General features: G+C 38.1%; 2 protein-coding genes across 2 annotated transcripts in view; both read right to left on the reverse strand.

Moving 5' to 3' along the window:
• The window catches only part of LOC145498069 (uncharacterized), a 215,076-nt gene extending 208,290 nt beyond the window's left edge, over nt 1-6,786 (reverse strand). Inside the window, exon 1 of the mRNA XM_081477950.1 lies at nt 6,036-6,786. The gene's annotated coding sequence lies outside the window, so the exon portion shown is untranslated. The remainder of the gene's footprint in view (nt 1-6,035) is intronic.
• A 6,202-nt stretch (nt 6,787-12,988) lies between these two features.
• Nucleotides 12,989-16,128, reverse strand: LOC145498484 (neuropeptide SIFamide receptor-like). Its single transcript, XM_081478409.1, has 3 exons — nt 14,863-16,128; nt 14,005-14,031; nt 12,989-13,611 (listed from the first exon to the last, which is right to left on the reverse strand). Exons 1-3 carry the CDS (start codon nt 15,884-15,886, stop codon nt 13,493-13,495), a joined length of 1,170 nt encoding a protein of 389 aa, XP_081334535.1. The 5' UTR covers nt 15,887-16,128; the 3' UTR covers nt 12,989-13,492.
• Nucleotides 16,129-16,559: the final 431 nt, after the last annotated feature.

Consider the following 16,559-nt stretch of genomic DNA (forward strand, 5'->3'; position numbering starts at 1 on the left):
CTAATCCAGACAAATACGATGGGACTGACCCAGACTTGATACTCACCGTTCTACAATCTGATTATTTTACAATTTCTAAGATGAATGATATTTTAAATAATGCTGGACCTAAAGCTCTCTCATTATGCGACACTTTAACACAAGAAGTCTGCCGAAGAACATGTCTCTATTAGATGATATTTTGTACTCTCCACACAAAAAGTCAGATACTCTTGCACTCAAAGAAACAAAACTAAATCCAAACTCTACAACCAATATAGACCTCCCCAACTATAATGAGGGTCGTACAGGGATATTCTCGTGATGCATGATTAGCTGATTTTATTTTCCGTGAAACGTGAATTTAGGAAATTATTCTTCGTGACTCATGACCTGAAGGTTTTGCGTGACCTGTGAAGAACCTGAATTATTAGCCGATATTCGTGATTTTACCACCCTATTCTACGTGATTTTCAGACGCAAGTCCTCCGAATGGTTAGAGTCCATTATCGAGAGTCACTTAGGTATGCGATTTGTAATATGGAGCCTTGACTTAGCCATTCGCGACCTTACTTTCTTCAAACACTGCTCCTAGTGTAAGAACAGGTCATTAAAAAGAGTATCTTATTGCTTATTTTCGTGATTCGGGAAAACGAAATTTTTATATCTGTGATCCGTGATCCTCAAGTTTTGCCGTTCGTAAAACGTGCCAGACACCCACCCCCTCCCCCCCCCCCCCTGTACGACCCTCTATAATTTTCATCACACTGGCTCATCCTGCTGCTATTTACAAGAGCATTCTGAAAACAATAGCCAGACCTGCAGATATAACACTTGTCATTCACCTAGTTGAAACCTGCTGGGCTAAAATTGATCCATGTCATGGGAAAAACATGTTCTAATTGGTTGTATCTATTGACTCTTTTAAGTGCAACTCGAGTAAATCATCAATAGGAAGCGAGAAAATATGAAATATGTATCCTTGGTGATATGAATATCGATTTTCTGAGACGCACCAGACACCAAAAGACTGAAGATTACTTAGACTTGTTTTATTCAGTTTTCTTCCTGTGATTACCAAACCCACCAGAATTTCTAACACGTCTGCCCAAAATACTTCTAGCATCGGTCTGATTGACATCCCAGATCACCTGCAAGCATATTTTGCTTCTTAGACGCAGTTGTCCGTCTCGTAATCGGTCGATGCCATTTTCGCAACACTTAGAAATATATATATATTTTAACTATCAACGAATTTTTGTCTACTAAATTAAAGAAAAAAGGAAATTTGTAAGCAACCACCCAGTATTGAACCCAGAACCTTTGTTTCCAGACGTCCCTCTTATACCACTACACTACCAGGTTGTTCCGCCAAATCTCCGCAAAATTTAATTACAAAACGTGACTTTCTTAAATTTTAATAACAGAGTTGCCCCAACCATCAAACAAAAGCTAATCGCAAGCATACCAGTGTGAATGTGAACAACTAAGCATTTGGTGAATGCGTTTTACTCCATCAACAAATTATAACCAGTTTCTACCTTATCCAGGCCTAAACTAAAGCAAATATAGCATCGTCCATTCTGAAAGGCTTGGTTACCAATGATGGTATCGATCGTCAAAAATGGCATCGACTGTTTACGAGACGGAAATCAGCTTCGTAGGCGTGTCAGTAAATAATCCTAAAAATAAAATTCAATTAAGAATTATAGTCACTTTAACCAAGAATTATATAAGCAAGATATTAGTGCAATTGACTGGAATGCTATTATAAATGGGAACACTTATATCAATGATCTGACAAACTATATAACTGGAGCTATAAAAGCTGTAGTTGACAAACATGTGCCAATAAAAAACAGCATCCAGAAATAAGTAAAAGCTGCTTAGAAAGACATGAATATCAAATGCAATACTCAAATTAATGCAAGCTAAACAAATAATGTATAAGACACACTTCCTCTCAGCTGACCCAGATAAAATATCTGAATATAAAACTCAATCAGATAAAAGCAGCCAGCAAAAAAATCCTACTTCAGTAAACATTTTGACTTGTACAAAAATATCCTCATGCCACCTGGAAATTAATTGGTACTTCAATAAAACATAAGCCAACAGGCTGTATTACCCCATCAAGAAGAATAAGGAATAGTATAACATGCACTGATAAAACTGATATCTGTGAGCAGTGCAAGCAGTCTTTTGCTAATGTTGATTGATAACTGACAATTTAATAGCCCCATACCAAAAACAATGCAACCTCAATCCAGTACATAAAGAAAAGCCCTTCATTTAGTTTTGTAATGTCTCCAATTACAGAAGCTCAAGCTCTATAGGTCAAGAATATCAACTACACCTGGACAATCAGTATTCCAGTTCTGTGCATCAATAATTTGGGAATAAGTTCCTCTTAGCCTAAAAAACTTTTGATATATTTCCTTTAAGAAGCTGTATAAGCAGCACCTCTTAAATACTTAAAATCTAATTAATAATAGTAGTCACTTGTATTTCTGTAATGTATTTTCAGTAATGTATTCCTGTGTAATGTATTTTTGCTCTCTGCATTTACCTTAACTTAGTGGTAACCAACCCGAGAGCCAATGGTTATTCTGGTTACCACATGTACATATATTTTTTTAATTTTTCCCATAGCTAAATGCAACATATATTACTCTTCTTGTACACTGCATTTATTTTATAATACTGATGTAAATTAATTCTGTAAATAGTGCACAATAAAAGGTGATTGATTGATTGATTGACTGATTGATTGATTGACTGATTGATTGATTGATTGATTGATTGATTGATTGATTGACTAATTGATTGATAGCATTAATTCTCTGATTCCTCCTCACCCCAGTTCAATGTGGTGTAGGTACTGTGGTCTGCATAGGCTGCATAGAATTTATAGACAAATTAACATTGTTTGCAGGGATGGGGAAGGAGGAGTTTTTGCAAGACACTCAAATCAAATTTTACTTCTAAGTGTCTCAGCACTTTTCTTGCTCATTGAAGATCAAACAACCATAATCAGGTATACAGTAATAATTTAGCCTGTTCTGTACAACAAAGCAATACCTGGGTTCTGAGATTTTTTGTGATAAGCATAATCTCAAGGTAAGTTATTCATAGTGAGCTCACTACAGAGTCACAACTGAAACTAAATGTAGAACAACAACAACATTCATCACCACTCCACATTATTGCTACAATTTGAAGAGTTATTTAAATAGTTTACATGTCACTTTATTAACCACACATAGTTGTTTTTGTCAGAACACACAACAATACAATTAGCGGAGAAAAGGGGTAACCTGAAAACACTGAAGAATTACAAATTTTGAGGCTTCCAAGTCTTTCATATATAGCAACAGCAAAGGAAATAGCAATGTGTAATAATAATTATAACTTACGCCTGAGCCCAGGTCTGTTACATTTGCATAGCGCAATGTTTGAAATTTTGCAGACACAAGTGATCTATTAGACAGCCCATAAGTGAAAACTTTATTATTTTTTTTTATTCCATTTTAGGGGTAGTAGTCCGTAGGGGTAGTCCATGGACCGGTCCATAGTAGGGATACCCAGACTGAGGTTCAGTGTTTTTGGGTTACCCAGAAAAAAGTAGTATTTTGCTTAAGTACAACTTTACTGTAAACAATGGTAAGCTTAATTGTTGACAATATAACATGACACATCACAAATCAGTAGAAGTGATTAAAACCATCTCACAACATTTAATAACCACTTTGAAAAATGATCAATGATCATTCTTCTGCATTTTTCAAAATGTCCAACTTTACTTTCCAAATTTTTTGTGGAAAAAGCAATTGCAGAATGCGTCAGAATGTCCACTTAAAAGTTCCAGCATAATCAACCAGGCCCAATAGGATCAAACTCAGTAAAATGGATTGAGTTCAGCAATCAAACTAAATTGAACTCAAACAAACAAAATTGGCCAGAAGAAATCAATTGCTTGTTTGATTTCTGAACTCTTGATTTTTTAAAAGAAAACTGGTGTTTGAGGTGTTGAAATTAATCAATAACAAGTTATTGGAGGCTCAAGTTCAGTATAACACGTTTTTCCATAACTGTAGACATCCCAAATAAATAGTTTCAGCTGCACTATGAGTTGTTACCTTCAAAATGCATAGTTAAAGGCTACCATGAGTGCCTCTTGGACATGAAGGAGGTTGAAGATATTAAAGTTTTAAAGAAAATAGGCAAAAAAGGCCACACTTTTTGAGTTGTACATGAGCGCAAACAATTAGGTCACCTTTAATGTGAACTGGTTGTGTCCCTGTGTCATGTAAACGCTAAGATCACTTGGCAGAAAAAGACACTTATGGTTGTATTCAAGAAGAAATGCCATCAAAATGTACTGCAAGCACATAAAGTTGTTATCGAACAAACAAGAAAAACTTGTTAACGATGGGCTTGCTTTGTTTGTACGTTCACCACAGCTTACACCTTGAGTCACCAAGTGAGCTGTCAGACCACACAACATGCTAGTGGCCTTTGTTCACGCGAATTTATTCACTGAACGCAATCGAACACAATCTAATGGAGTGAGTTCGATTAGGTTTAAATTGTTCGGTTGGTTTCGAAATCGAACTCACACAAGCTTTGGTGTTCGATTCAGTGCGATTACCAAACTCAATCGAACTCAATCTACGGATTGAGTTCGATTTCCGAACGTTCGATTGACTAAATTGGCGGGACAAGTTCACGAACTAGTGTCTACCGTATTCTACATTGCAAAACACAAACACTTTTTTTTTTTTCATTGTTTTTCATAATCTATAGCTTAGCTAGACATAAGAAAAGTATTGTTATAGACTCTCTTACCTTAAAAACAAGCGACAACAACTTCGACAGCAAATCACACGGAGGACGCCATTAAATTACAGTGATTAAACTAGCGCCCAGACTCTCAACGACCAATAGAATATTCCAGTTACCCAGCGTGTTCAAGGTTCGGTGGAGGTTAAGGGTTGGGGGTAGGGGGTGGGGGGTCAGACTCGTGACACAAAAATAAGACTCAGTCAGACTCGTGACACAAAAATAAGAAATGTTTTCCAACAACCAGAATCGCCTGTTTTGCCTGCAAAGCATGTTTCGAGCCCGGGGAAACTGGAAACATTTGTTTCACAGGCACTTGGGAGTAGTAACGGTAACTTTACAATGTAGATGAAGTCCGCTCCTATACTCCCCCCACGAATCATTTCCTGTCCCCATATCTCTATTCACCACCCGTCTCTCATCTCATACTCCCACTGCTCCTCAACCTTGTCGCAATCTCCAACTCCCACCTGCCACTTACCCTTCTTACGGCGGCTGCGCCCGCAGAACGAGCGCTGAGACAAAACTGAGCTGTCCTACAGAAACGACACGATAATAGCCTTTTACAACAAAAATAAAGACAATGCTTGAGCTGCTTTGGCCTCTTCTAATAGTTAACTTGAGAATTCCGGGTTCAATTTGACGAGGAACAGCATATTTCGTTCAAAATAGGACAACTATTATTCTACCTGGTGATACTCGACAAACTAAGAGCGAGTCGGCGGCGACCCATTTTTGGCGCCAAATTAGAGACCATGAGAAGCTTGGAGACACAAAATGTTTCGTATTTTTCACTTTTTACAATCCGATATGGTTTTTGGAATTGTAAATCCGCTTTCGTGAATAGTTAATGCCACCTCCAGTGAGAAAATTTCCCTGGTTTCAATGCCTTTCCTGTTACATTGATGTCAGGACTCCGTCAGGAGAGTAAAGTTTTTCTCGCCTGCTGAATCCTAATTGGTCAATTCAAATTTCAGGCGCGCCAGCTGTATGCAAGGTCTAGTTACTAATCCCTTATCCCTTACGATTCATACACACCTGAACCTCGACGTATCGCACCCAATCCCAACCTCCTCCTACATCGATCACCTCCTACAACTCACCAACTACCCCTCACCCCCTACCCTCTATCACTCCTGCCCCTCATCTCCAGAACAGACCTGCCGCTCTGATCTGACGTCCTGATAGATTCAACTTCGATTCACGCGCATGACTCTAAATATTTTTTCGCATCTGACTAGATTAAAAGGATTTTTGATGTGATCTGATGTGTGTCCATTTATTGATTAATTGTTTCATGACTTGCTTCGATTCTTTAATAATATGTATATTCTGTTCTGCAATGTATTTTGACTCAGGCATGTCAAGGAGGTGGTCAAACAGCGATGAACTTCAAATATTGGGAAAACTGAGAGTGAACAGAAATATTAGGATGGGTGGTGAATTGTTAGTGATACGAGATGAGACGTGACAGGTGGGGGATAGCCATTGGGAGTAGCGGATGAAGAACAGTGGGTTACACAGTGATAAACGAGTGGTGAATTGAGAGTCGAGGCAACTTGAGTCCCGAAAAAAGTTGCTGAAAACTAGCTAAAACACTAGAGGGAGACAATCTCAGGCGTATAACAGTTCGAGTGCAATTTATTATGACTCATTTACAGTAGTCACGACACCGTTCCTCACCCCTGCCGTTCCCCCCGGTTTGTATTTGCCTTGGTCCACACTACCGAGCGCACAATACAGACTTGCTGACTTCAGACCGGGGATAAAATGCAGACTGCAGACCAGGGGTCAAATAAATGTAGACTGTAGACTACAGACTTTTTAAGAACGTCAGGGCTGATTGTTTCTGCGCATCCTTACTGCGCACGCAAATTCACACGCCATGTCGTGTAATTCTGCACTTCGGTTAGCCTGAAGATTACTCCGGTTAGACAGAATATCACTCAGGTTAACCTGAATATCACTCGGGTTAGCCTGAATAACGCTCTCTCAATTATGGAAATGGTAACACGATTCAGTTGAAACGTCTACAGTCTGCAGTTTACAATTTACGTTCAGTCCGCAGTCTACGTTTATCTCTGACCGTTTTGGAAACTCTCTTTAAGCTGGAGGAATTCGAAAACGCCACCTTGCGTTAGTATGGCCGGAAAACATCTTGAAAGCAGAGCTTTTCAAAAACGATGACGTCACGACAATCGCGTAATCAACCCTAACATTCAAGGGTGCGCTCGTGTATTTCTGTCGCTGGTAATTGTTGCCACCGTTTCAGCTTTCTTCGGCGTATTGTGGACCGGCCATTAACCTAGCAGTGTGTATGTTTAAACAAAAACTTGATCGTTTGTACAGACAGTTTTGAATTTGATTGTGGTGCTTTACGTTTATTTTGAAAATTTTACTTTTTATGCCATGGCCAACTTTTCTTTCCCCCAAACACACGGATGATCTGCTTCTTTTTTTCACCACTAGAGATAAATGGAAGAAACTTAAATATCTGTTTAAGAAATGGAAGAGGAACCATCAGTTTTTACAATTCAAAACGCAAATTCTCTTTTAGCCGATAAACAGGAACTAATTTTATTATCATATAGTCACGGAATAGCACCTTCTTATTCTATTGACACCTGAGGTGTTAACACTGAATACAGTCGACTCCCGATAACTAGAATCCTCGCTAACTCGAACCTCGCGCTAGTTCTAACCAAAATTGATTTCCCCTGGATTACCGTCATACATTTACTGTAATTTTACCCTCGGCAACTTCGAACCCTCGAAAACTGGTCATAACCCGAACCTCCCGCTAATTCGGAGCAATTTTCGTTACCCTTCAGGTCATTTTCTTTATAGTTTAACCTCGATAACCCGAACCACGTCTGTCAATACGTGACAAGTCAAAGCAAACAGTATACTGTAGTCCAAAACATTAAATTTGTTTTGAAGCTGCCTGTGAAAAAACCTGTACAGTTCACAGTTCATGGACTTCTCCCTGCTGCTTTCCTTTGTTGTATTTTTCACATTACGTTACGCTCCGATTTATACAGTAATTTAGAGATGTATTGTTTTATTTTCACTCGACTTCTGTAGTCTGTGATTAAACTTGATTAAAATGTACAATAGAAAAACATTAAACACCGTTTTTTTTCCTTATTTCCGGTCATTTTCTCTCAACTCGCGATAACTCGAACCTTTTTCAATTTCCCTTGAATGTTCAAGTTATCGGGGGTCGACTGTACCACTTAAAATCAAAGGCTCATGTGCATACCAAGAAAATTCAACGGGAAAGCGTTGTATATCGTACTTTATACCACGCCATAGAAAATACAGTGGCCAACACAATCATACCCGACATACGCGAAGCGCACGATGGCAAAGTTGGGTATAATACCGTGCACTATGCAACGACTTTCCTGTATTCTGATCGGCAGTATGGCATGTTATAAATTTCTAAACACATTTTTTGAAGGTGGCGATGTCACACTTAAAGTGGTACTATGATCAAACGTTTACCCCTTGATTTTTTTTAGCTGTATCACGTAGAATTCCATGAAAGAATAAAAACTTCGTTTACCGTTTGCGAATATCTGCATTAGTTCCAGAGATATTTAAGTTTGAAAAATGTGTAAAATATGCAAATGAGATAACTGATGACGTCATACACTCACCCCAATATTATATCACGTATCTCGGTCAATTTGCAGCAGAAACCATTGAAACGTGGTAGGCTAATAGTTCTACAGGTAACACACCTGCGGCTATTAAAAATTTTGTTCCAATGGTAACTCACTCTTTTCTAGTCCCCACCCACTTGATTTCAATATGTAGTAATTTTCAACTCGAAAAACATTAAACGAGGCCACAAACTCGAGCTAACATATGTATATGCTTGCTGGATCATGCATATGAGGCACCATTAGCAAATACTGTGTACACTTTCCGTTTGGATGCAGTCAATGGCGAAACTCTTCATATCAAAAACTGGGAGCCGGCCTTCAATCATGAGTCAACCCACACTGGCTACTACACTAAGTTACTAGTTACTATTCTGATTGTGCCACTAGTAACAGTGTGCATACTTCAGACTATAACGCTCTTGAGACTACAAGACGACAAAATGGAGTCTTGCCGTACTTCCTTTGCAAGTCAACAACACAAGAAAAGGACCGAAATTAATACTGCTGAAGATGTCTGTGGTGATCGTTTTGGCTTTGCGTTGTGTTGGCCACCTTTTATTGCCTTTCAGTTTCTGCTTCTTTACTTTCCGAGTTCAATTCCACATTGCAGTTTAGGCTTTACAATATTTACTCAATTTGCGTTTCTCTTTGCTTTGTGTCATTGCATAGTGAATCCATGTATCTGCTTTAAGTTTATATATGCGCAGTGTTCGTATGGTCCTAAAATCTCGTAGTAACAGTAGTAATACCTAACCACGGAGGAAGAGCTTTACCTCTATGGAAACAAGCTAGATCGTGGCAAACGCTATCTCAGAAGAATCTGGAATGCGTTAAAGCAATTTGGGATGAGAAAGTATTGTGTTTTTACGAGACAATCTGAGATTCTTGTCGACACTCTCTGAAATTTCAGAGCTTTAGGTTATTAGCTCATCGGAAAATACGGAGCGTTCAAATTGAAAATGGATCGAGACATCTAGAAGATACATCGCGACGTTATGGCGTTGAGTTCTTCCGGTAATGCAATTTCTGGAAATGGAGGATCATCTATAAAAGTGTATTCATTACTAACAATGTCGAGATAGAGCCGCGATGTCCCATGCCGGATGAGCGGAGCAAAATAAATCTTTCCATTATCAGTGAAGAACACTTATCGCATCGATCATTGAGGGTAACTACACCCAAACAAAAAACTTAAGTGTGCATAAAGGTCGCCAGCTGATAATGCCTCGGTCGAGTGGCTATTAAAAGATTGCACGTTTTTTATGCAAATTCATCTTAAAATTTGTTATCAATTAGCACTAATACATATGTGTGGATTTACGAAAACATTGTCAAAGAAATCGCCCCCTGCTCAAGCCTGTTTTTCTCGCGAGACTCCAAAGTAGACGACATAAAAATTAAAAGGTATGTCAGTCTTTTTTTTCCCTCCACTCTCTTATCCTCCATTATCTGCTCTTTTTTCTATTTGGTTTTCTTCATCACATGGAGTTATTTTAAGGCGTTTAGGAGTCGTGAAATCAAAGTGCATATGGTGATTTGGTGCAAAGCATTAACACGGTTTTCATATAAATCCAGTCATATATTTATAGTAACATCTGGCACATTTAGTGACTATAGAAGTTTGCCATAACTTTAAAAGCTCATTTACTGATTTTTTCAATTTTGTAATTGAAATCGTGTAATAAGTGCAGAGCGTCTTGTTACAGTTAATACGAAACATTCGTTTTACTTTTACGATAATCAGCTTGCAGAAAACGTACTGGTGAGAAAAGAGTTCAAATTCAAATGCTGCACAATTTTCCCTCACTCAAGCAACAACCATGGAAGAATTTTAATATTAGTAGTCAGTCATCTCGATGTAAGTTTTATCAATCTTCCGCAACTATACTGCTCGGTTTTACTGATGAGGAACAGTGTTCCATGATGCTGCATTTTTGGCTGCCTTGTTTAGCGAAATGCAACCGTACTTTCCCCAACTGTGTGGAAGCGCGGTGGCCTCATGGCTAGTGTGCTCGAATCCGGATCGAGCGGTCCGGGTTCGTGCCTCTCTACACCCAGGTGTAACAATGGATACCAGCAAATTTAATGCTTGGGGTAACACCGCAATGGAGTAGTATCCAGGAGGGAGTAAAAATATTCCTGGTCGCTTCATGCCCTGCCCCACATGCCAGCAGGCAAGAGAAACTCCTTATTTTAAAAATAAGCCAAACGTAGCATAACCGGGAAAAGAAATAATTTTCAGATAAATTTCGTCTGAAATTTTTCAAAAGAGGTCTAAAAAAATTCAAAATTTAAGGCTCAGTATTTTAAATTTCACAAAAGGCTGTATACAAAACATTTCAATACTTAGATCCACCATTTTGAAACATGAAATAGTGTTTACATTACTGAGCTATTCGTGGTCTGTAAATTCAAGATACATAAGAGCATTTGCTCCAAACCTATAGTGTATTTTCGTCCGGGGAGGGAAAAGGGGGCAAAAACTCGTCCCTCCGGATCCCTTCTAAATAGTTATTTTATGTCATTCACTAACGTAGTGCCAAATATCCGAAGTTGTTCATTTTAGGCGATAACACATTCATTTATGACGTCATATCACACGGAAATTCAAAATCTTCAGCAAACAAATCGAAATAATAAAAAAAAAAATCAAATTTTAAGCTTTCAAATTGTTCAAAGAAGCATTGCAAAGATCGCCAACTGATTATTAATTGTCGTTACATAAGAATGTTAAACCTGTAGAAATAATGGAGACGCTTAATCAAAACTATCATCGATTAAAGCCAAATACTGACAGAGCAGCCTTGGAAAATATGGCCACCATGGAAGCGCAAATTAACAAATGGTAAACGCCATAGCGTGTACTATTGAGTTATGGATGCACGCGGGAGGTTGCTAAGCACGAAAGAAACGTAAGAGTCGCACGAGGCGATAGCCGAGTGCGACTCTAGCTTCTTGAGTGTTTAGCAAACCTCCCAAGTGCATCCATAACTCAATAGTACACGCTATGGCGTTTACCATTTGTTTTATAACATAACATTGAGACATTGGAACAACAGAAGTCCTTTTATTGAGCTACATCACAAAAAAATGTTCGTGTAGTCTTACATGAAAAGAGAAAACAAGCGCGCGAAAATTCATTCATGACGACTGACTGCACACCAGTAACTCAATAAAGTTTCATCTTCACACAACTGTGAAGACAGTTTCGCATTTCTAAGAGAAGGACGTCGGCCATTACTTTGGAAACAATGTCTGTCAAAAGATTTGCTTTGTAAACATTAGCACACACGTCAGCAGCATACACCCATGGGCAAATAGTAGACGCTAAATTAAGCAATCAGAGCGCGCGCTTTGCTTTAGTTATGTTATAAATAACGATAAAAAGTGTTATACAGAAATGTTTCCCGCAGTAACTTTTAGCATTTTAACCATAATCGTATCTATAAAAAAATTCTCGATCGTGATTGGTTCTCCGCGCGGCTATTTGCCACGTAATCGGTGCGCGATCACGTGGGTGTCCAATTATGGGTATCCAATTTGAACTTTTTGTAATTGGATACCTGTAATTGGATACCCACGTGATTCGCACGTCAATTACGCGCGCCTTAATGGCTTCCTTCGCAATGTTTCCTTAAGTTTTTAAAACTTATGAAAAGCGCTATAGACGTTTTGGTTCAAAAGAAGTTCCCAAAAGACATTTTTAATTCCGACATTCGTTATAGAAACGATTAATTAGTAATTGGACCTAGTGTCGTACAATTCAGGGAGTAATCGTGCTCGTAATTTCAAATGGGCCTCGCGCTTCGCGCTCGTCCGATTTTGAAATTACTTGCGCGATTACTCCCTGAATTGTACTCCATTCAGTCCAATTACTATTACTTATTGGGCAATTTAGTATATGGCAAGGTAGTCTTAAGGTAAATCTAGGCGTTCCGATTGGTTCTTTCTTGGTAGAGATTTTGCCAAAGGTACAGTTTCCATGGGAAAGAACGTGTTAATCATTTAGAAAAGGCAGCTATCAAATTCAAAAAAACAGTTTACAAAATTTGAAAAGCTGTGTGCAAGACTTCAAAAGATGCGTCCACCAAATTTCAAAACAGGCGTTCCCAAAAAGTTGCCTACACATCTAAAAACAAATTTCTCAAATGAGCGAACTTATAATTTCAAATAAGTTCCTACAGATCTAAAAAGACATGAATAAACTTTAAAACCCACACCAACAAATTCCAAACAACGTCTACGAGCTTCTACAAAATTTCGAAAATATCCCTGTAAGAGAATTTCAAAACGACATCTACAAATGTCAAGATTTCCTATAAGGCGTCTCAAAAGTTTCCGAACAAACGTGTTAAGGCTTCACAAAAATGACCTCAGCTCTCAGAACTGTGTATAATGTTTAAAAAACACAATCTCAAAATTTCAAAAACTTTGTCGAGTATACGTAGCAAATGCAAAGTTACAAAAGGAAGCAATCGTGACTTTATTTAAAGTAGTGTTTGACTTGTATTGTTGTTCTGGTAAATAATCTCATAATGATTGTTTTTTTTCTCAGACAGCCGACAGAATTAAATGCAATGTGAACTTCCTGGTGACATTGGTCTCTGATTATGACTTCTCAAAATTCACGCAACCTCGTTAATGCAATCTGGTTAATATTTTAACTCATAGCTGAGAAAATGTCAAAAAAGAAACCGATAACTGAGATATCAGCAGCCCCTGACAGACACTCTTTTTACTCCTCCACTGCATTGACCTAAATAAATCAATCAGATCTACCTAAAATTTTCACAATTCAGCTAATGCCACCGTCTTTGTTAACAATTCTTCAAGATTTCTTGAAGAATGGTGCAGAGCACCCCCGTCTGAACCGTTAGTTTTAGCTTTTCTCTGTGGCCTTCGCTAGTGGCATTTTAAATCAAGTTACCATTTTAAGGTGGCTGGTGTCGCTTCATACTAAATTTGGGCGATAGCGTTTGCCTGTTACCGGACGTTTCTGTTTAAATTACACGTATCACCTTCAGGTAGGTCAGTTTTGACATATGCTGCACGTCTTTTTTGGTTTGATTAGCGCTTGTCCTCCTTTCAGTTTGCATTTGTGTATCGCATCTCCGGAAATTTGGGCGTTACTGTTTTCATATGGGGTAGCGATTGACTTGCACTTTCACTCGAGCTGGTTGCGACTATGTCGCATTGTCAAATTTGTTTGTCGCATTGCTGCAATGTCACACTGTCGAGTTTGTTTGTCGCATTGCTGCAGTGTCGCATTGTCAAAATTTTTTGTTAATTAGTTTGGTTTAAGTATTTTGAAATTAGCTACTTCATAGTTTTTTTTGTTTTTTTGTTTTTTTTTGTTTTTTTGTTTTTTTTTTTTTTCATAAACGTAATTTCGCGGAAGTGGACTCGGAATCCTGGAGAAGGAACTAAATTTTGCGATTTCGTTTTTAAACAATCTGACCGGCATTAACAGGCAGATGGTCTACGAATCCAAGCTACAGATTTTAATTTTTACATGCCACATAATACAGTGACTTAGACACTGAAAACCACAACAAAACAGAATTTAAAACAGTTAACATGGTTTTCTGCGACAGAGCATAACTCTGATCTCTACTACAATGATCAACATTAAGGAATTGTACTTTGTTTCTGTTGTATGATTAGAAGAAAGAGCGCATCAACACGAAAGGCAAGGAGAAGGCGCACGATCCATAATAGCGACAAGTGACATTAGTTTTTGTGTCATTAATTCATTTTTTTTGACACCTTTTATTCATGCTGTTAGCAAAATCGCAAAAATTAAGACACCGCGGCTTTTTTCTTTTTTAATTAATAAGCAAGCTTTATGACATGATAAGAGTACGTGTTAAGGCAAAGTACGCAAGAGGAGGCCCTTAGTATAGTTTTTTACCAATCGCAGAAAGAGGCCCTGCGGTCAGATTCTGGAATTCTGAAAACAATAATCAGTGAAAAAACTGTTTGGTTTAGAGCTGTTATTTGATTTATTTTACTAGTAAAGAGTTATGTGAAAATTAGCTCCCGATCTCTTCAACTTTGGATGTGATGCATCACGGAAGTTGGTCAGTTCTCCTTAAAGGTGAATCCTTTGAGCTGAAAATTAAACTTGATATGATCGATAAATTAAATTACCTTTTATTCACCGAACGATTTTATCAAAAGATGAGCGTATGTCAAGAGAAGGAAGTAATTATATTCCGTTTAAAATTTAAATTTCAAATCCATGAGAAATATCCTTTAATTTGAAAATGATTTTTTTCCAGGTGTCGCCATTCGGGTAAAGGAACATGAAAAAGACCATTTTTCGTCTCGCTTTTTTCTTCTTGTTAAGTAACGCCAGGTTATTTAGATAAATGCAGAATTTTTCTAAAACTGTTGAAATAGATCTTATTAGATATTAAACAGACGCAAGGATTCACAGCACTCCAGGAGTGCATCATAAACATTGCTATGAATGGAATAACCGTGCGAAAACTACAAATGGCTGGTTCTTCCCAATTCCACAAAAAAATTCGAGCGAACAAGAAAGAAAGCTGTGGAATCAAACAAACAATGAATGAGATTATTAAAGCCACAGACATTCGTACAATTTTTCTAAGCTGGTGTTCTTGATAGCGTTGGCGATAAGATAGCTGCTGCTTAAGTTGCGTGTTTTTCTTTTTCAAAACACGTGCAATAGTGCCATAAACGATAGCAAAGACACAGATGGGCACCAGGATAAAAGTAATGAAAGTTGCCGTTACAAATCTCTTGTTTGTCTCCACATGGTCAAATGCCGGGCGCCAAGATGACTTGCAATATGTTTTATTGTCACGCGGGTTTACTTTCAGACTAAAAGTGTAAAAATAAGGTGCATGGACTGCAATGGCGACGATCCATATACACAGAATGCTGATTGAGCGCGCTTTCAATGACTCGAGTTTGGTACAAAGTGGGAAGATAGCAGCGACGAACCTGTCCATTGATATCAACAGGAGGCTTTCGATAGAAACAATGAGAGAAACATCAGGAAGAAAGTAGCAAAGTTTGCACAAAATGTTTCCCAGCATCCGCGGATTGTCGACATTCCAAGAATCAGAACCTGAAATGATGTGAACGATTTGGATAGGCATGATGGTCAACGGGTTGAACAGGTCGGACACGGCCATGTTGAAAACAAAGAAGTTGATCGACTTTCTCAACTGCTTGTTTCTGTAAGTTATTGATAAAATCAAGAGATTTCCAACTAAAGAAACCAGGAGAATGATGAAATAAGCCAGAGCTTTGAAAACAATTTCGGCTTGCGTAGTCGACTCTCTTGCGAGGCAGTCTTGATTGGTGTTGTTATGATCAGCACTATTCCTGTTTGGCATTTCTAAGCTAGAATTAGGAAACATGTTGGTCTTTTGTCTTGTGAAAGTTGATGAACGGTACTCTTTCTCTCGGCGTTTGTTTTATGCTGATTAAAGAAGGCTTATCTGCCTCTTTATGACACAAAGAAGCATCATTTGCATGTAGATCATTTTAAATCTGACTTACGTAAGCAATCAACTTGAATGAAAGGGATTTATACCAGAAGACACATAACCCTTTAATTTGTAGACAGTGCCATTGTTTTTTTGTTTTTTGTTTTTTTTTGGCGTCACACACCCTAAGATTTTAATATATATTTGTTTCACTGACTTTCCGTTTTGATCTTCTCTATTTATATATCATATTATTTTGCTTGGGTTTTATAGTTCTTCTTTTTGTTTTCTGATATCCTCGACTTTTTGGAAAATTAAGGTGGAACTTCACCTAACCTGTTTTTTTTTTTGTCAGATAATTCGGCATTCTGTCCTCTGAAAAGCTTTTGCACCGTAAAATGTTGTTTGAATCGAAGTTGCTATTCATCTTTTGTATTTGACGTCCTTCGATAACATCCTGAATATACTCAGCGTGCCATTTGCCTGGAGATATTTAGATCCTTCCATGCTGGTGGTCTGGCGCAAAAATAGCTGGGCTAAGATGAAACATGCTAACCTTCCCGTTGACAGACGAATGAATGAATGAATGAATGAAATTTCTTTA

The sequence above is a fragment of the Orbicella franksi genome, chromosome 9 (assembly GCF_964199315.1).
Source record: "Orbicella franksi chromosome 9, jaOrbFran1.1, whole genome shotgun sequence".
Taxonomy (NCBI): Eukaryota; Metazoa; Cnidaria; class Anthozoa; order Scleractinia; family Merulinidae; genus Orbicella; species Orbicella franksi.